This window comes from Sparus aurata, chromosome 24 (assembly GCF_900880675.1).
Source record: "Sparus aurata chromosome 24, fSpaAur1.1, whole genome shotgun sequence".
In the NCBI taxonomy this organism is placed as follows: domain Eukaryota; kingdom Metazoa; phylum Chordata; class Actinopteri; order Spariformes; family Sparidae; genus Sparus; species Sparus aurata.
In genome coordinates this window covers 21,299,968-21,319,903 of record NC_044210.1, presented here as the reverse complement: position 1 = coordinate 21,319,903, position 19,936 = coordinate 21,299,968, and the positions used below count along the sequence as shown (strand labels likewise).

Genomic DNA, 19,936 nt, shown 5'->3' with positions numbered 1-19,936 from the left:
GAAGACAAACATCGTCTTCATATTCTGAAGCAGTGAAACATTTTCATATCTCCAGCTGAGAGGTTTATCAGAACTGACTTTGTGGGTTCACATGTGCACAGAACATGAACTGGGACTCATAGCTGCTTTCATCACATGTTCTACAACACCTGCAGCATTCCTCCACACAGGTACGACAGCAGAGGTGTCGCTGGTCTGAATGTTAACAGACTGTCTGTATTTCTTTATTCTCCACAGACGTCCAGCTGCTGATGGTGTGTAAAGAAGAGGATCCTCCAGAGCAGCAGAACTGGAGCTCCAGTCTGGACCAGCAGGACCCACCAGAGCTGCCACACATTAAAGAGGAAGAGGAGGATCTGTGGACCAATCAGGAGGAGGATGATGTCATCAAGTTCACATTCACTCCTGTCCCTGTGAAGAGTGAAGATGATGATGAAGAGGAACCTCAGTCCTCACAGCTTCATCACAGACCAACTGAAGAGATCAAAACAGAAGCTGGTGGAGAGGACTGTGGAGGACCAGAACCAGCCAGGACCTCAGATCCATATCGACATTTACAACCCGAAACTGATGACGGCGCTGAACCCGAGACTGATGACAGTGATGACTGGCAGGAGACCAGGGAACCGCTGAACCGTGGAGCGCCTGTCAGGGATCTGGACCACAGTACTGGAACATCAGTGAGCTCCTCTGAAGGTGAAACCAGCTCTGACCACAAGGACAATCAGGAGAAACATGACGGAAGCCAAACAGAAGTGAAAACGTTTAGTTGCTCAGTTTGTGGTAAACGTTACTCCCTCAAGAAGTCTCTGACGGTTCACATGAGACTTCATACAGCTGCTCCGTCTGTGAAAAGAAGTTTCAGCAGAGAGGAGAAGTCGTGAGGAACATGAGAATCCACACAGGAGAGAAACCCTTCAGCTGTTCTGTCTGCCACAAAGAATTTACAAATTGCTCACATTTGACCGAACGCCTGAGAATCCACACAGGAGAGAAACCCTTCAGCTGCTCTGTCTGCGGGAAAGGATTCGCACGGAGCTCATATCTGACGTCACACCTGAGAGGTTATTCAAGGGAGAAACCCTTCACATGCTCGATTTGTAAAGCAAGTTTCAGTCTAAGACACAACTTGTCCAAACACATGATGATCCATTCATGGGAGAAACCCTTCAGTTGTTTAGTTTGTGGAAAAACATTTGGACAAAAGGGAAGTCTGAGCCGACACCTGACGTCCCACACAGGAGAGAAACCCTTCAGCTGTTCTGTCTGTGGTAAAACGTTTGGACACAGGGAACATTTGAGACAACACCTGACTGTCCACACAGAGGAGAAACCCTTCAGCTGGTCTTGCTACTGACTGGTAACCATCAAGACCAGCATGTTGTGTTTTTGTGCTGGTCTATGCTGTTGTTTTCAGCAGGGTCTGTACATGTTTGTTTGTGAGTTAAAGAATCTAAACATTGGCCTGACTGTACACTTAAACTGAGTCAGCCGGATGGAAATACGGTAAGTTTTAATCAATTAAAACTCATATTTAGACACATGGTTTATTCGGTATGTGATGGCAGAAGGTGCTCAGGAGTGAGACATCTCACTTCTGTATCGTCTCTGTTGACAGCTGCACCTGCTCAGTGCTGATCAGGTACTTTTTAATATCTTTACCTACAGTCTCTCTTTCAAACGATGTTGGAGCAGCTGCAGCAGGTTTACAGTTTGCTTCCTCCAACAGAATGTGACTGTCAGTGTGACTGTTTGACTTTTGGTTTTAGTGTTTCTGAAGATCTTTTCTGATAAATAATGATTATATATTGATGCATCATCTAACTCAGCTGAATTTGTTCCTCATGAGCATTCACGGACATTTGAATCAGTACAGTTCATGATTCCACCACCAGAGGGCGCCACAGGAACAATTACATCAATTACATCATTTACCTGTAACGGCTCCTGTCTGCACGGTGCTCACACATGTAATAGATTACTTTGAGACTGAAGATTCTCAGAGGAGTTCTGAACTGTGCTGTCTTATATTTGAAGGACATCAGAGACAGAGAAGTTATTATTTGCTCACTTGTAGTCAGATAATCTCCATTAATATCAGCAGAATCAGCTGTTGGCACTTCCTGTTAGCAGTGAACTGGTGGATTAACAGACGACTGTGATTGGATCTCTGTGACACTGAAGGAAACTTAAAGCATGAAGAATCTCAGTGGAGTTCTGAATGTGTCTCTCAGTGGATCTATGATGAGCTAACGGTTTCCTCAGGAGGTGAACGGATCAGTATGTGTTTCATGTTCGCTTCTCTGATTGAAAAGTAGTTCTGACGTGAAAAGAGTTGATGAAGAAGATGAAACTGTTTTCTGGATTTCCCTGTAAGGAGGTCAGAGCGCTCTGGTTTCAGTCTCTGAGGCCCAGCGAGGCTTTCAGCTGGGACAAAAGGAAAAAGAAATGGGATCAGATTTCAGGAGGAATCTGGCGCCTACAACAAACCTCCTATAACACTCAGCGGTCATGAACCAGGTCCAGTAGAGACACCAGTGTTGGCTGCAGACAGAACTCTTTAAAAACTTCAACGTTTTATTCTGAAAAAACTGTACAAGAAGCATCGCGGGAAACAAAAGAGACAACAATATCATTCAGACGATGAACTTCACATAAAGACATTATTTACAAAGTATATACAGATGTTCTATAGGAGAAGAGACACTTTAAATCAGGAACAAACGGGTCAGAACCACAAAGACAGGAAGTGGCCCCGACACAACACACAACTGTAACGCTCCATCAGACGGGTTCAAGGTCATTGATCCTGGAAACAGTCCTGAGACAGAACCAGGAGGTCCAACCTGAGAGAGGACGGCTGCTGGGAGACAACAACAACAACAACAACAACAACAACAACACAACATTTACCCACAGCGGGGGGTTTCACCTGTGTTTGTTTGTTTGTTAGTCAGCAGGATTACAGTAAACAGATCTCAGTAACTGATCCTGATTAGCCTTCTTTAAATCTTTGAATTAACAGATGGATGAAATGAATCAGGTGGATTCAGATTGATTTAGTGTCTGTGACAGTTTGATCAACTCCAGATAAAACTCCAGATCTGGTGGAGTTCAGTCTGGTTCCCGGGTTTTACCATCTTTATCAATCTTATTAATTCATGCAGTCCGTTCTTAAATAAACTAATCCAGCTCTGACAGATGTAATGACAAACTTACTGCAGCTGATCTTTATCGTCCTCGTTGATTATTGTCTTGTTGTTGATACATTCTGTAAACAGGAGATGAACATGATTAAATTATGTGACCGCTTCAAACCCCTAAACCCCAGCAGCGTCTCAACTTCCTGTCGTCTCTCTGCTTCAGCTCTGAAGGTAATTCCAGGTCCACTGATATTTTTTCAGGACCGATATTGATTGTTAGAAATAATAATCATCTAATAACAGACTGAAAACTGATATTTGAGCAGTATTTAGTAGTTCATGTGTTTAATTTATCTCCCATCTGGCAGAAAATCATTAATATTGATCATCTGAGAAATGCGGAATATCAGCCCTGATGATGAGTCAGACGATCAGTCTGACTCATCAATTGAAGAGCTACAAGTGTAAAAAGAATTTGGGGCAGACTGTTCTGTTTGAGAGGAATGTTCTGATCCATCCAGGCTCAGTGGAACACAGAGTTTACTTCTAGGAGTCGAGCAGTAAAAGTCCGGCGCTACACCGTCGTCTCTCCCTGGTTGTTGTTGCTGAGTCTGTTATAAAACCTGCGCCAAGACTGCAGCGTCTTCCCCGACCAGATCCAGAAGCCGGAGGTGATCCCCACGATCATGGTCATCAGGTACTTGATCATGAACACGGTGAAGTCCGGCATCAGCGGCGCAAAGTTTCCGGCCGGGCACGGCACAGCAAAGCGTTTGCACGTCTGCATTTGCCACGTCCTCTCCCACTGTGGCCGGAACGCCTGCTCGTAGAAGTAGCAGGCGAGGACGATGGTGGCGGGCACCGTGTACAGCACGCTGAACACACCGATCCGCACCATCAGCTTCTCAAGCTTCTCCGTCTTGGTGCCGTCCTGCTTCATGATGGTGCGAATGCGGAAGAGTGACACGAAGCCCGCCAGCAAGAAGGAAGTGCCGATGAAGAGGTAGACGAACAGCGGTGCCAGGACGAAGCCCCTCAGGGCAATTACGTTGTAGATCCCCACGTAGCAGACGCCAGTGAGCAGGTCGCCGTCCACCTGCCCCAGCGCCAGGATGGTGATGGTTTTAACTGCCGGCACCGCCCAGGCCGCCAGGTGGAAGTACTGCGAGTTGGCCTCGATGGCCTCGTGACCCCATTTCATCCCAGGCTGACAGGAACCAGGTGAGGGACAGGATCACCCACCAGATGGAGCTGGCCATGCCAAAGAAGTAGAGGACCATGAAGAGGATGGTGCAGCCCTCTTTCTTGGTGCCCTGGGCCACCATCTTGTAGCCGTCCACACCGAACTTATCGATACACACCACTCTGTCCTCCAGCAGGAAGCCGGCGACGTAGGCCACCGCCACCATGAAGTAGCACCCTGACAGGAAGATGATCGGCCGCTCTGGGTATCGAAACCGCCTCATATCCACCAGGTAAGTGAGCACGGTGAAGAGGGTGCTCATGCAGCACAGAACCGACCAGATACCAACCCAGAGCCGGCCAAACCTTAACTCCTCCTCCAGGAAGTACATCAGTCCGTTGGGCTTGGAGACCTCACAGGGGGCGCCACAGTCCTTCGCTCCCAGGAAGTGGTAGCCGAGGTAGGGGGGCACCCTGAGCTGCAGGGGGCAGGAAAAAGGCTGGTTGGTCCAGACGTACGGGGGCTGGGTCACGAGTTCAGGGAGGTTGGGGGTCGGGTCGGATGCGGGGCCGTCTTTGTCGGTGGTGTTCTGACCCACACAGATCTCTCCTGCACCGTGGACCGGGAAGTTCTCACAGCGCAGCCTCTCTGGCCACTGGAACCCAAATTTATTCATGAGTGCCTCGCAGCCCTGCCGTGCACGCTCGCACAGCGACCGGCAGGGTGGGATGGCCTGCTCCAACACCGTGCACACCGGTGCATACATGGAGCACAGGAAAAACTTCAGGTCCACAGAGCACTGGACTTTCACCAGTGGGTAAAACTGGTGGACCTCTAGCCCGGCGTCCTCCTGATTGGTGTGCCCCAGCAGGTTGGGCATGATGGTCTGGTTGTAGGCGATATCTGTGCAGAGAGGGATGGAGATGGTCTGGCAGAAGCCGTGATCCGGGATGGAAATCCCCTTCTCGTACTGAGCGCTGCAGGACCGGAGCAGCAGCGTCAGAACCAGAGAGCAGCCCATTATCCAGCTGCTGCCTGGCGCCATGATGAGGAAACAGAGAGAGAAGAGGAGTTTCCAAAAACTCAAACTACAATCCTTTTAATCTTGAGTAAAAAGTGTCAGCAGCTGCCTCCCTTCATTATTCCACAACCGCCACAAAGTGGTGAAAACCTGGTTCTTCAGTTCAGTTCTGATGCATTTAGACAAGTAAATCTGAAGGTTTCACCTTTAAAACAGCAACAGATGAACTCTGACGTCCGACTGCAGCCGCAAACACACTGACACTCATGACGAGCTGCAGGAGGAAGATCCAACAAAACTCTGCTGCACTCTCTCTCTCTCTCTCTCTGTCTCTCTCTCTCTCTCTTTCTGTCTCTCTCTCTCTTTCTGTCTCTCTCTCTGTCTTCTCAAAGACTCCTCTCAGTCACAGCCTCTCTGCCAGCCAGTTTCGAGGCGTCCCTCCCAGTTATCCACCTCCTCCTCCTCCTCCTGCCTCACAGGAGGGGCGCCTTGAAACCCGCTCTGCTCCTCCAATCAAACGTTCTGTTTCCTCACTTGTGTCACTGCTGATTGGTTGGGGGAGGTTAAAGGGGTGGGGCGTTGCACAGTCAATATTCCTCATGGTACAATTCATGTTCATGTTCAGCTGAGATAAAGTACTCCTGTGAGTTACTGCTAAGTATGTCAGGTATTACACTTTGAGCATACACAACACAGTGAACAAGATTCAAAGGTTTATTTGTCACATTCAGCTGTACAGCAGAAATTAAATTAAAACGTGAAGAAGAGAATGAACCCTGGTGTCCACCAGTCCCAGAGCTTAAGAGGAACTTTGTGTTGATGATGAACTTGTTGTTCTGTCTCGTCTCCATCAGCTGGTGACTCCTCACTGATTATAAATCTGATCCAGGAGCAGATCCACAACAGCCGGGAGGTCAGGAGCTCTTATCACACCTTCATCATCACAGATGAGGAAGGGAGCAGCGTTTTCTGTCAGTAACCACAAAGAGACACAAAACAACAAAGAAACACAAAACAACCACAAAGAGACACAAAACAACCACAAAGAGACAAAACAACAAAGAGACACAAAACAACAAAGAGACAAAACAACCATAACGAGACAGAACAACAACAAAGAAACACAAAACAACCACAAAGAGGCTTCAAAACAACCACAAAGAGACAAAACAACTCCATAGAGACCTAACAACAACAAAGAAACACAAAACAACCGAAAAGAGACAAAACAACAACAAAGATAGACAAAACAACCTCAAAGAGACAAAACAACAACAAAGAAACACAAAACAACCGCAAAGAGACAAAACAACAACAAAGAGACCAGTCCAGGCGGCATGGGCAGGCATTGGTGGGCAGTGCCCGCCCTGGGCTGTTTTTTACCTCGGAGTGGCCAACACTCCATTATTCCTATCTCAGTTTGTCGATCATACAATTCAACCAATCCAACCAACGAACAAAGGCAACGTGCTGGCCAATTACAGGTGGTGGGGGGGTGGGTCACTGAGTCATACTCATGAGAGGGTAGCGCTGTTAGTACTTGACGTTCATGGTCGCAGTTGCTCAAAGAGTCGCTAGTTAACTGTGGTGTTCGATATGGATATCTGTATTTTTTTCCCAAAAAATACGCGGACAAGAAGTTACGATCCGAACGGGAGCGAGCAGGAAGCAGCGATATTCACTTCTACTGGAAATGTAAGCACTGAAGTCAACAGTAACACTGGAGTAAACATTCATGCTAGGAGAGGTAGCTACAGCAGCTAGGGAGCACAAGGAGCAGCACCGAGCAGTGTAACTCATCTGCATGGAAGAAACGTGAGTGACGACGTCGACAACAACAACAACAACAACAACAACAACACAGAGGTTCACAGTAACATTACAGCTGCGAGGAACAGCAACAGGCCATTGCAGCCTACTGACCTGGGCACGGAGGAGGCCCAAAGACCACTCATGCGGACCTTTCCTTCGCACCTTTGCGGAAAAAAAGGTCATTCTGCAGTTCCTGGTTTGGAAGCTTTCCCTGGCTGGAGCACTCAGTTCAAGCAGATGCTGCATACTGCTACCCATGCAGAATGTTTCAGGGACCCAGACACAGTTATCAAACTTTCAGTGTAACTGGTTTCCACGACTGGAAGCATGCAATGGAAAATGGAAAGGGACTAAACAGGCATTCTGCATCCAAAGAGCACCTGACTTGTGGGGCCATGTGGAGGGACAAGGAAAGACGGATTCACACAAGTAAGGAAATCTCAACAGTAATTAACACTGATCAACTGCAGTGCAACAGATATTATCCGTCTGCAATTATTGATGTTCTGGAGTTCATTGCTGTGAACCAACTGCCCTTTAGAGGTGACCACAACGCATACAGTGCTATGAATGAGGATGGATGTGGGCTATTTTTGTCCATATTTGAGTTTGCACTAAGGAAAGATGCTGAATTAGCAAATACAGCAAAAACTATTCCACAGAGAGACAAAACAATCACAAAGAGACTAAAAACAACCACAAGAGACAAAACAACCACAAGAGACAAAACAACCAGAAAGACTCAGAACAACCCTGCAGACGGGTTTGTGTCTGTCGTGTGTATCAGCTGGTTCAGGACGAGCCGCCGTCTGAATATCTGGACCTGTTTGACTTTATTGTGACGACCTCAGAGGTTCTGTGGTTTCCTGTGATCGTCTTCTTCTGTGACTTCATGTTTTCAGAACGACTCGTCTGCAGATCCCAGATCAGATCTGACGCAACCGACTGAAAACTCCTCACAGGGTTCGTTGGATTCGCTCACCTGACTCCCCCTCTGCCTGTCCACTCTGTCGGGTCCAACTGGCCTCTGAAAATAATGTCTTTAAAAGGGAACGACACCCTGAAAAGGATGAAAAGCCAGCATGTGAAGGGGGCCCAGGAGAGTCCGATGTGACGGGGGGGGGGGGATATTAACATCCTATTAACATCACATTCATACACATTAACATGACAAGCCGCCTGGAGGGGCCCAGATGCACTCTGGGACGGAAGGGACAAAGGAGCTCCGCCCACAGACCAGAGCACAGAAGAAGAAGATGGAGAAGAAGAAGAAGAAGAAGAAGAGAGGGTAGAAAGAGGACAAAGAGGGGCTCCTGAGGGGGCGGGTCCAGCTCAAACCGGGCCAGGAGGAAGTTTTAACCCTTAAAACACCAGTTAAGACTCTGATCCAGTACAACCGGCACCACTGGATGTTTTGACCAAGTTCTGCCTCAATACCACATTACATACTTAATAAACCTTGTTATAAAGATTCTCATAATGGTTCTGTTCATGGTTCTGGTCACAGACTAGACCTTCGTGCACTGTAAGTGAAGCGACAGCAGTTTGAGGCAGACGGTGGTTCTGAGTGCGAGCAGTAAACATCATGTGGATCTCATCAGACTCATTCAATCAGAGTTTATTACATTTGGGCTCAGTGACGGCGCCGGTGTCAGCTGAGGTGTTACCACCCACTCGGTCCGTCGGTTTAAATGAAGCTCACATGACGGAACCAACACATGGAAGCACTCAGCTGGTGGTTCTGGTGTCTGATCAGCTGATCAGTGAACACACAAACACAAATGCCTTCACCACACTTCACTTCCCAGAATCCCTGTGGAGGTCAGTGACAGGTCATCACTGTGTGTGTGTGTTTGTGTGTGCGTGCGTGTGTGCGTGCGTGTGTGTTTGTGTGCGTGCGTGCGTGTGTGTGTGTGTGTGTGTGTGTGTGTGTGTGCGTGTGTGTGTGTGTGTGTCTGTGTTTGTGTGCGTGTGTGCGTGTGTGTGTGTGTGCTTGCATGTGTGTGTGTTTGTGTGCATGTGTGCGTGCGTGTGTGTTTGTGTGCATGCGTGCGTGCGTGTGTGTTTGTGTGCGTGAGTGCGTGCGTGTGTGCGTGTGTGTGTGTGTGTGTGTGGAGCTGCACAGACAGACGTGGTTCATTTTTATTCATTCAGCTTTTAATGATATTAATTCTGAAGATGATGATAAATGTATCACATCTATCAAACTTCAACCAACAGCATTAAAAACAAACAACAGTCAATATTTACACAAACACATCATTTATCATTGTGATTGTTTACACTTCATCTTCTAATTAATCAAGAAATCACATTAATTATATTTAATTGGATCTTTAACAACATGGCAGCTAATGCTACGCTGCTAGGCTCGTTAGCATCAGCAGGAGGCTTCTGCTTATAACAAACTGCACAGCTTTAGCTAACGCTAGCTGGCAGCCATCATTCTGTAGGCTAGCTCCGTGACCTGTGATTGGCCGCAGTTTTCATGAAAATTCTATGTTTTCGTCGTAAAAGTGAAGTTTTAGCTTCGCAGAGCAGAATAATTCTATATAACCGTCTTTTCTTTATGTTAGCGACGGTCTGCTGAGCGAACATCAGTCGTGCTGCTGCGACTCTGCGGGCCGAATATCAAAGGCTGCTGAGCGTCGTGATTTATTTATGATGATATTTGTTCTCGTGTCAATCAAACGCGATCAGAAAACAAACACAGTTAAATATTCACAAACACCTTTTATCTCGCCGATCAATCAAAACCACCCGTCAATCAAAACACGCACTGATTGATCCATTATTCATGAACTTTGTCAAAACAACTCGACCGCTTTGTTTTCAAGAAGTTTTTCTGTTCTTGTTTCTGAAGTCGCACAAACTCATTCATCAGAAGTTTCTGAAGGAATAAATTCAAACAAACAAACAAAAAGACGGACGGACGCGAAATTAAGCAAATTTGTGAAATGAGAACGAACTTTGAAACAAAGAGATGATTGTGTTTCCTTACAGCTGCATCCAGATGTGCTGACACGGCGTCCGACGAAAATGAAGGCAAGAAGCTCAAAAAGATACAAAATCTTAAGCTTCACACTTTAGCTTCAGGCTAGCAGGCTATCTGCCCTTTAATTGGACAAAAGTCCAGTGGACTCGTCAGGCTGAAGGAAGTCGGTTCGTGGGTTTCTTCGCCCCTTCAGTTGTCTCGTCAGGCTGAAGGTGGCCTGATGTCGGTTGTTTAAGCGTTTGCTCACCAGCACTTGGTGCTGGGCAGCAGCGAGTGTTTGACTCTCCGTCTGGGGTTGAAGACGTCTCGGACTTCCGTCTCCAGACGAACACCTGGCACCTTGAAAATGGACACCGCTAATAACAGAGAAGAAGAAGAAGAAGACTGTTTGGAGGACCTCACATCCCAAATATGGTACACAGGACGTGTAGAAGCGTCTCTGTTAGCATGCCGCCCTGTTAGCATGTGAGCATGTGAGTTCTTACTGTCTCTGATGTGCATGATGGGAGGAGGCAGCGTGCTGAAGTACGGGTGCTGCAGGGAGTCCTGTGCTGAGATCCGGTCTGCAGGGACCCCCTTCAACATCTTCTGGACCAGGTCCTCGGTCTTGTAGGGCAGCTGACTCAACCTGATCCACATCAACACAGACAGACTGATGGGGGACTACTGGAGGACCAGAGCACCACAGTAGGCTTCATGCTAACATGCTGACATTTTTAAATTCTAATAAATTAGCATTGATTTATATTCATTATTTTGATGGTTATTGGATCTTGTGGTAACAATGTAGAACACGACACTGTGCTAATGCTTAAGCATTGATCATGTTGAGTCCTGTTAGCCTCCATGCTAAAGATTTAGCCTCAGTAGACAGTTCTTGTCTTCCTCACCTCTTCCAGACGGTCCTGAACTGTTTGGGCTCAGAGTGAACGAAGCGCTCTGTGGACAGAAACAAACAGATGTGTTGAAAATGTTCCTGTTCCCTTCAGGATGAATCGCATCGCTCTGATGATTAGCATGTTAGAATGCTAACACGCTAATCACAGGGATCCACACGGGATCATCAGAGACGTGAATGATGACACAAACAACAAACTGATCATCTGCTGTCATTTATTTGTTTCATCTGTAATTTCATGTGAATCATTTTGTCTTAATCAATATTTTCATGCAATAGAAACATTGATTCGTTCAACAGTTACATTATGTGCAACAATATCAGGTGAAATATAATCTTTGACTTCTTAATATCTTTAGAGATGTTTTTTTTTATATATTTTAGGTTAATAAAGTTTATTTTCACTTGTATTGTTCTTCTTGTTGTGACTGATGTCAGAACTTCCTCCTGTTTTTTAAATAATTGTTATTTTCATATTATTGATTCTTCTGTTGGTCTTTGGTTTAATAACAGTGATGATGAACAGAAGCGCTTCAGTGACTCTGCTGCAGATTTATAGAGTGATGTCGCCTCCTGCTGGACGCTGTCAGAACCACACTGACTGTCAACTGATCAATCGTCAATCAATCGATTGATTAGATGGAGCATATTAATGTGAATTTTTGAGCAGCTGAAACATTTAAAAGTTTCTGTTTCATCATCACTTCCTGTCTCCTCAGCGCTGTCTTGTGATTGGCTGCTGGGACAGGAAGTGAACCGACCTGGTCTGTAGTTGGGCAGCTGGCTGACTCCAGGCCAGCTGAGTTCAGACGGGACGCCCAGAACCTGCAGGGTCACATGACTGCGGTCAGCTCTCACACGTTCATGACGACTGGTCAATAAAGTTTGAGGAGTTTGAATAAAGACGTCGTCTTCCTCACCGTCCAGATCTTCTGGAGTTGTTGGAACACGTCGGTGTCTCCGGGGAACGCCGGCGCCCCCTGCAGCATCTCTATGAAGATGCAGCCAGCCCCCCTGATTCAAACACACAGAACTTTATTTAAACGCCTCCTCGCAGGGTTCTGTCCTCGACCTCGTACTCACCACATGTCCAGAGCCGTGGAGTAATCTGTGGACCCCAGCAGCACGTCGGGGGGGCGGTACCACAGCGTCACCACCTCAGAGGAGAAGGTCTGACTGGGGATGGACTTGGAGCGAGCCAGACCTGAACCCAGAGCCAGAAGACACAGAGGTCCAGTCAGAACCGACAGACGGTCAGAGGCAGCACACTGACTTCAGTTTAACCACTTCAACATGAAACCCTGAGTCTGCTGCTGATTAGCATTAGCTTAGCTTCAGTGAACACAGCAGGGCATCCATCAGGTCTCTCTGTTTCTATTGATGGGAGGAGATCGATAAGATGGCGGCCTGTGGGCGGAGCTCTGTGTTCGGCCTCTCTCACCAAAGTCGGCCATCTTGAGTTCTCCCAGGTAGCTGATGAGCAGGTTCTGAGGCTTCAGGTCTCTGTGGAGGATCCTCCGGCTGTGGATGTAACAGAGAGCCCGCAGCAGCTGGAACATGAAGACCTGGAGACCGCAACGACCGCAACGACCAACAACAACAACAACAGAGTCAATAAAACAACAACAACAGCCGAACATAAACATCTGTACATGCTGATACATTGACATGTGCTGATGTGACGTCACGTCAGGTGTGAACGGACCCGGACGTTATGTGAGTGCAGTCCTCCAGGGTGCTGGATCATGTACTGGGCCAGATCTGTCTGCTGCAACACAAGAAGAAGAACCAGGTGTCAGAGTGTCATCAATCAGCTGACTGACAGCCAGGGACGGACTGGCCATTGGGCAATGTGGGCAAATGCCACTGCGGCCGCATCACAAACAAACAAACAAACAAACAAACAAATAAATAAATAGCGGCTGCGTCAAAAGGCGGCCGCAAATGAATAAATGGCCATCAACTCTCATGGGCCATTGGGGCCGGCCGACAAATCACAGAGCGGTCCCAAGTTCGTTTCTCCAGGCTGTCTCGAGCGGTAATATTGTTTTTCCAGCCAAAGGGAAACCAAATTTCTCTTCATACAATATTTTAACTTACATCTAAGCTAATCAATATTTCTATGCCATATACGAGTCTCTATATCACAGTCATGGTTACCTTCTACAGTCACAAACTTTTATATCACTCTGCATTGTTTTGTAGCGAAATGTCTTATTCAGATGTTCAAAAACGTGCATGGTTTGAAATAAAACAAATCTACCTGCATTTTTTATTTGAATAGTTGTTTGCAAAAGTTTATATGAAGCAATGCCTTCTGGGAATTTCAAGACTGACTCGAGTGGACCGTCTGAGTGTGGTTGTTGGAGGTTGGTAGTTGGAAGTTGACTGAGTTTAAGATAGCAAAAAAATGAAGCGAGGTATCAAGCGACACAAGGTGGAGCAGAGAAAAAGAGAGAAATCTCAGAGAGCACTGTAGGCTGACGGTGAAAAATGCTGCAAACCGACTGATTTGTTTTTAAAATCAAGTGCAGCTTCAGCTAGCACTAGCGCTAACACTGTTAGCACCAGCACACCAGGGAGAAAGACGGGACAGTGAGGAATATGAGCAAGAGGAGGATGAAGAGGTAGACATGGATGACTGCGTGACGGTAAGACACGTTTGTATTATGGAGCAGCTGCTCTGATGATTTATTCATGTGTTTTATGTATTGGGGTGTAGTTGTTTATAGCTTGGGAATTTACGTTTTCTATCACCGGGGCTATCAAAAGTGCCTGTTCTTTACGTGCGTTAAAAACTGCGCGTGGGCGTGGGCGCGCGCACCCCCCTTCCGTGGGCCGCTGGTGGGTGAAAATGCCAGAGCCGTTTTTTGTTCCCAGTCCGTCGCTGACTGACAGCTGACTGATTGATCTACAGATCGATAATAATGTTTCTCACCACGTATTCAAACACGAACGTCAGAGAGTCTCTGGTGTGGATGATGTCGTGGAGGACGACGATGTTGGCGTGTTTCAGACCTTTGAGTAGAGAGGCTGCACACACAGAAACACACACACATACACACACACACAAACACACAAACACACACACACAGAAACACACAGAAACACACACACATACACACACACAGTTGTTAATGTTTTTACTACATATTAAATGTTCTTCATTTTTACAGCATATAACATGTTTTTAACTTTAAGAGATACAAAATAATATTAATAATAATAGTGTGTGTGTGTGTGTTTCTCTGTGTGTGTGCGTGTGTGTTTCTCTGTGTGTGTCTGTGTCTCTGTGTGTGTGTGTGTGTGAGGTCACCCTCTCTGATGGCGGTGAACGGGACGCCCTCCTCCGTCTTCATCCGAATCACCTTCAGCGCCACCAGCTGCCCGTTGATCCTCGACAGCAGAGGGAGGAGCTAAAGTTAGCATGCTAACGACGTTAGCCTGTTGAAGTGGGCGGAGTCTCACTGACCTGCTGATGCCTTTGTAGACGGACGCGTACGCTCCCTCGCCAAGTTTCTCCAGACTGACGTACGAGTGGGCCGCTCCGAACTGAAGACCTGGTTTCTGAGCAGAGGACACACAACAGGTCACACATATTCAGGATCAGGTTTAGTTCAGGACCAGGTTTAGTTCAGGACCAGGATCAGGTTTAGTTCAGGACCAGGATCAGGTTTAGTTCAGGTTTAAGTTTAGTTCAGGTTTAGTTAAGGTTTATGTCAGGACCAGGTTTAATTCAGGTTCAGGTTTAGTTCAGGACCAGGTTTAGTTCAGGTTCAGGTTTAGTTCAGGACCAGGTTTAGTTCAGGTTCAGGTTTAGTTCATGTTCAGGTTTAGTTCAGGACCAGGTTTAGTTCATGTTCAGGTTTAGTTCAGGACCAGGTTTAGTTCAGGTTCAGGTTTAGTTCAGGACCAGGTTTAGTTCAGGTTCAGGTTTAGTTCATGTTCAGGTTTAGTTCAGGACCAGGTTTAGTTCATGTTCAGGTTTAGTTCAGGACCAGGTTTAGTTCATGTTCAGGTTTAGTTCAGGACCAGGTTTAGTTCATGTTCAGGTTTAGTTCAGGACCAGGTTTAGTTCATGTTCAGGTTTAGTTCAGGACCAGGTTTAGTTCATGTTCAGGTTTAGTTCAGGACCAGGTTTAGTTCAGGTTCAGGTTTAGTTCAGGACCAGGTTTAGTTCAGGTTCAGGTTTAGTTCAGGTTTAGTTCAGGACCAGGTTTAGTTCAGGTTCAGGTTTAGTTCAGGTTTAGTTCAGGTTCAGGTTTAGTTCAGGTTCAGGTTTAGTTCAGGTTCAGCTTTAGTTCAGGACCAGGTTTAGTTCAGGTTTAGTTCAGGACCAGGTTTAGTTCAGGTTCAGGTTTAGTTCAGGACCAGGTAAAGTTCAGGACCAGGTTTAGTTCAGGTTTAGTTCAGGTTCAGGTTTAGTTCAGGACCAGGTAAAGTTCAGGACCAGGTTTAGTTCAGGTTTAGTTCAGGACCAGGTTTAGTTCAGGACCAGGTAAAGTTCAGGACCAGGTTTAGTTCAGGTTTAGTTCAGGACCAGGTTTAGTTCAGGTTCAGGTTTAGTTCAGGACCAGGTAAAGTTCAGGACCAGGTTTAGTTCAGGTTTAGTTCAGGACCAGGTTTAGTTCAGGTTCAGGTTTAGTTCAGGTTTAGTTCAGGTTCAGGTTTAGTTCAGGTTCAGGTTTAGTTCAGGTTTAGTTCAGGTTCAGGTTTAGTTCAGGTTCAGGTTTAGTTCAGGACCAGGTAAAGTTCAGGACCAGGTTTTGTTCAGGTTTAGTTCAGGACCAGGTAAAGTTCAGGACCAGGTTTTGTTCAGGTTTAGTTCAGGACCAGGTAAAGTTCAGGTTTAGTCCAGGTTCAGGTTCAGGTTTAGTTCAGGTTCAGGTTTAGTTCAGGACCATGTTTAGTTCAGGTTCAGGTTTAGTTCAGGACCAGGTAAAGTTCAGGTTTAGTCCAGGTTCCGGTTCAGGTTTAGTCCAGGTTCAGGTTCAGGTTTAGTCCATGTTCAGGTTCAGGTTTAGAACAAACAGACTGTAAAATGACTTTCTCTGACCCAGGTGAGGTGGTCTTGGTTCTGGTCCTGGCAGTTGTTTCCTCCCAGCGGGTCGCTGTTGCTGCGTCCTCGCTGCCCTCGAGTCCTCCGGACCTGCAGGGTGTGGAACCAGTGAGGCGGGGGTCCGGAGGGGGGCGAGCCCGGACACTGTAAAAGATTACAATCATGGATACACTGTAAAAAGTGACGACTACAAATACACTGTAAAAAGTGACTACTACAAATACACTGTAAAAAGTTACCATCACCAGGTACACCTTTGTAAAACATGTCCCAGCAGCACATTTATAACCTGTTAACACACTGTAAAAAAATAACAACACCATTGTCTGAAAAACAGGGAACATGATGACAATGTCAACCCAACACTGCTAAAAGTAGCAACAGTTACAGTTACTCAGACAGGAGTACAGTTACTCAGACAGGAGTACAGTTAGTCTGACAGGAGTACAGTTAGTCTGACAGGAGTACAGTTACTCAGACAGGAGTACAGTTACTCAGACAGGAGTACAGTTAGTCTGACAGGAGTACAGTTACTCAGACAGGAGTACAGTTACTCTGACAGGAGTACAGTTACTCAGACAGGAGTACAGTTACTCAGACAGGAGTACAGTTAGTCTGACAGGAGTACAGTTAGTCTGACAGGAGGACAGTTACTCAGACAGGAGTACAGTTACTCTGACAGGAGTACAGTTACTCAGACAGGAGTACAGTTACTCAGACAGGAGTACAGTTACTCTGACAGGAGTACAGTTACTCTGACAGGAGTACAGTTAGTCTGACAGGAGTACAGTTACTCTGACAGGAGTACAGTTACTCAGACAGGAGTACAGTTACTCTGACAGGAGTACAGTTACTCAGACAGGAGTACAGTTACTCTGACAGGAGTACAGTTACTCTGACAGGAGTACAGTTACTCAGACAGGAGTACAGTTAGTCTGACAGGAGTACAGTTACTCTGACAGGAGTACAGTTACTCAGACAGGAGTACAGTTACTCTGACAGGAGGACAGTTACTCAGACAGGAGTACAGTTAGTCTGACAGGAGTACAGTTAGTCTGACAGGAGTACAGTTAGTCTGACAGGAGTACAGTTACTCTGACAGGAGTACAGTTACTCAGACAGGAGTACAGTTACTCTGACAGGAGTACAGTTAGTCTGACAGGAGTACAGTTACTCTGACAGGAGTACAGTTACTCAGACAGGAGTACAGTTACTCAGACAGGAGTACAGTTAGTCTGACAGGAGTACAGTTACTCAGACAGGAGTACAGTTACTCAGACAGGAGTACAGTTACTCTGACAGGAGTACAGTTACTCTGACAGGAGTACAGTTAGTCTGACAGGAGTACAGTTACTCAGACAGGAGTACAGTTAGTCTGACAGGAGTACAGTTACTCAGACAGGAGTACAGTTAGTCTGACAGGAGTACAGTTAGTCTGACAGGAGTACAGTTACTCTGACAGGAGTACAGTTACTCAGACAGGAGTACAGTTGCTCTGACAGGAGTACAGTTACTCTGACAGGAGTACAGTTACTCTGACAGGAGTACAGTTAGTCTGACAGGAGTACAGTTACTCTGACAGGAGTACAGTTACTCAGACAGGAGTACAGTTACTCAGACAGGAGTACAGTTACTCTGACAGGAGTACAGTTACTCTGACAGGAGTACAGTTACTCAGACAGGAGTACAGTTAGTCTGACAGGAGTACAGTTACTCAGACAGGAGTACAGTTACTCAGACAGGAGTACAGTTAGTCTGACAGGAGTACAGTTACTCAGACAGGAGTACAGTTACTCTGACAGGAGTACAGTTAGTCTGACAGGAGTACAGTTAGTCTGACAGGAGTACAGTTACTCAGACAGGAGTACAGTTACTCAGACAGGAGTACAGTTAGTCTGACAGGAGTACAGTTACTCAGACAGGAGTACAGTTACTCTGACAGGAGTACAGTTACTCAGACAGGAGTACAGTTGCTCTGACAGGAGTACAGTTACTCTGACAGGAGTACAGTTACTCAGACAGGAGTACAGTTACTCTGACAGGAGTACAGTTAGTCTGACAGGAGTACAGTTAGTCTGACAGGAGTACAGTTACTCTGACAGGAGTACAGTTACTCAGACAGGAGTACAGTTACTCTGACAGGAGTACAGTTACTCCATCAGTACTGGTGGTTGTTGGTTAAATACCTCAGCAGGCGGGAGGGAAGTTGAACTCCGGCTCTTTCTGAAGCTGAACTCCTCCATCTTCACCTCCTCCTCATCTTCTGCTTCTTCTTCTTCCTCCCTCCTCCCCTTCTCCTCCTCCTCCTCTTCCTCACCACAGCAGCACCTCCTTACCCACCACCCGGCCTCCCTCACCCACCGGGATAAGTCCTCCATCTTTTCTTCTTCTTTACTCTTCTTCTTCCTCCTCGTCTCTCTCTCATATGACTCACATGTTCAGGACGAGCAAACAGGGTCCCATGACTGTGTGTGTGTGTGTGTGTGTGTGTGTGTGTGTGTGTGTGTGTGTGTGTGTGTGTGTGCTGCCCTCTAGTGGTCACGGTCAGAACCTGCAGAACTGACAGAGCCGACAGAAGACCCACTGTAAGAAATAAAGGTTACAAAGGTCAAAGGTTCATTTATTACAACAACTGACACAGTTAAAATAAGTTGCTGTGCTGTCAGGGAGTCACATGACACATGACTCACTGTATCTAAACCAATCAGTGATGACCAGGAGACACACTGTAAAAATAACAACTGTAACTTTGCATCACCAAGAAATACACCGTAAAAAATTAAAAGAATAGATACACTACCAGAAATGTAAATTATGTTTATACTGTAAGAATTGTAACAAGGGGCACACTGTAAAAATATGATTCATGGACACACAAGAAAATGAGCAGAGACAACCAGGACATACACTGTAAAAAATGACAACGTTTTATAATAACTTTTTATTTTGTTGTTTAACACTTTGGTTAGTTTTCACGTTTCATCTGTTCTGTTGACTCAGGTACTGGAGGTCTGGATCCACCTGCAGCTTCACCTCGCTCTCATCATCTTCAGACGTCCTGAGCTCTGTCGGAGACGAACACTCAGCTTCCTGTTGAGCTGGAGGACGTGTGGTGACCGAGCGTGACCACCGGAGGGCAGTAAGTACTCTGATTACTTCTCTGTCAAACACTCCAGCTGCTGTGAGGACTTCACATCACATCTTCTCCAGATGTTTCACAGAAACATGAGGTGAGTTTAAGTTCTTTTAAGTTCCTCAGAATCTAAGCTATCAGAGGCTAAACAAGAAGTCTGCAGCTGATTAAAGAGACAGTTTGAAGAAATGTTTCTCTGTCAGCTGTGACGGCTCGTCAGACTCTCTGTGGATCAGGAAACATGACAGACTGGTTTCTGTCCTGATAAACTTCTTTAATAATATATTTACCACCAGCCTCTGGACTTTATTTCAAATTCAAATAATATTCAGCACACATTTAAAAAACTCTGTCAGTGATTCAACAAGAAACAGGTAAAGAGGACTTCATGTTTCTCTGATCTGTCCGGAGTGAGCCCTCGTCACAAACACAACGTTAAAGGATCTCTGACAAACCAATATGTTCGACGCTGTGGTTTTACTACGATCGATAAATCTCATGACGACCCAAAACAACAAGGATTTTAATATTTAACGACCCACCAAACAGCTCGACCCTAACCCAGCTAAAGAACGTCTAAGAACGTCTGAAGAATGTTTTTCCTTTGAATCAAAATTCAGGTTTTTGATGACGTCACATTGATTTTAAAACTTTAAGTTCTTACTTTTCTGTCAGCTGACAACATCAGACTG

At 46.1% G+C, this 19,936-nt stretch overlaps 2 protein-coding genes across 2 annotated transcripts in view; both read right to left on the bottom strand.

Moving 5' to 3' along the window:
* Positions 1-3,153: 3,153 nt before the first annotated feature.
* Positions 3,154-5,664, bottom strand: LOC115576639 (frizzled-7-like). Its single transcript, XM_030409205.1, is given in 2 exon segments — positions 3,154-4,347; positions 4,349-5,664. Coding segments are annotated over 2 exon segments (1,653 nt in total). The 5' UTR covers positions 5,372-5,664; the 3' UTR covers positions 3,154-3,717.
* A 3,630-nt stretch (positions 5,665-9,294) lies between these two features.
* cdk15 (cyclin-dependent kinase 15) overlaps positions 9,295-19,936 on the bottom strand; it is a 14,313-nt gene continuing 3,671 nt past the window's right edge. Inside the window, exons 4-16 of the mRNA XM_030409079.1 lie at positions 18,298-18,549; positions 16,109-16,255; positions 14,525-14,619; positions 14,369-14,448; positions 13,991-14,085; positions 12,758-12,820; positions 12,494-12,617; positions 12,136-12,256; positions 11,973-12,066; positions 11,814-11,877; positions 11,045-11,093; positions 10,640-10,782; positions 9,295-10,510 (exon numbers count right to left, since the gene is read on the bottom strand). Of these exons, the coding sequence (XP_030264939.1) occupies positions 10,398-10,510; positions 10,640-10,782; positions 11,045-11,093; positions 11,814-11,877; positions 11,973-12,066; positions 12,136-12,256; positions 12,494-12,617; positions 12,758-12,820; positions 13,991-14,085; positions 14,369-14,448; positions 14,525-14,619; positions 16,109-16,255; positions 18,298-18,549 (1,440 nt within the window). The 3' untranslated portion in view covers positions 9,295-10,397. The remainder of the gene's footprint in view (positions 10,511-10,639; positions 10,783-11,044; positions 11,094-11,813; positions 11,878-11,972; positions 12,067-12,135; positions 12,257-12,493; positions 12,618-12,757; positions 12,821-13,990; positions 14,086-14,368; positions 14,449-14,524; positions 14,620-16,108; positions 16,256-18,297; positions 18,550-19,936) is intronic.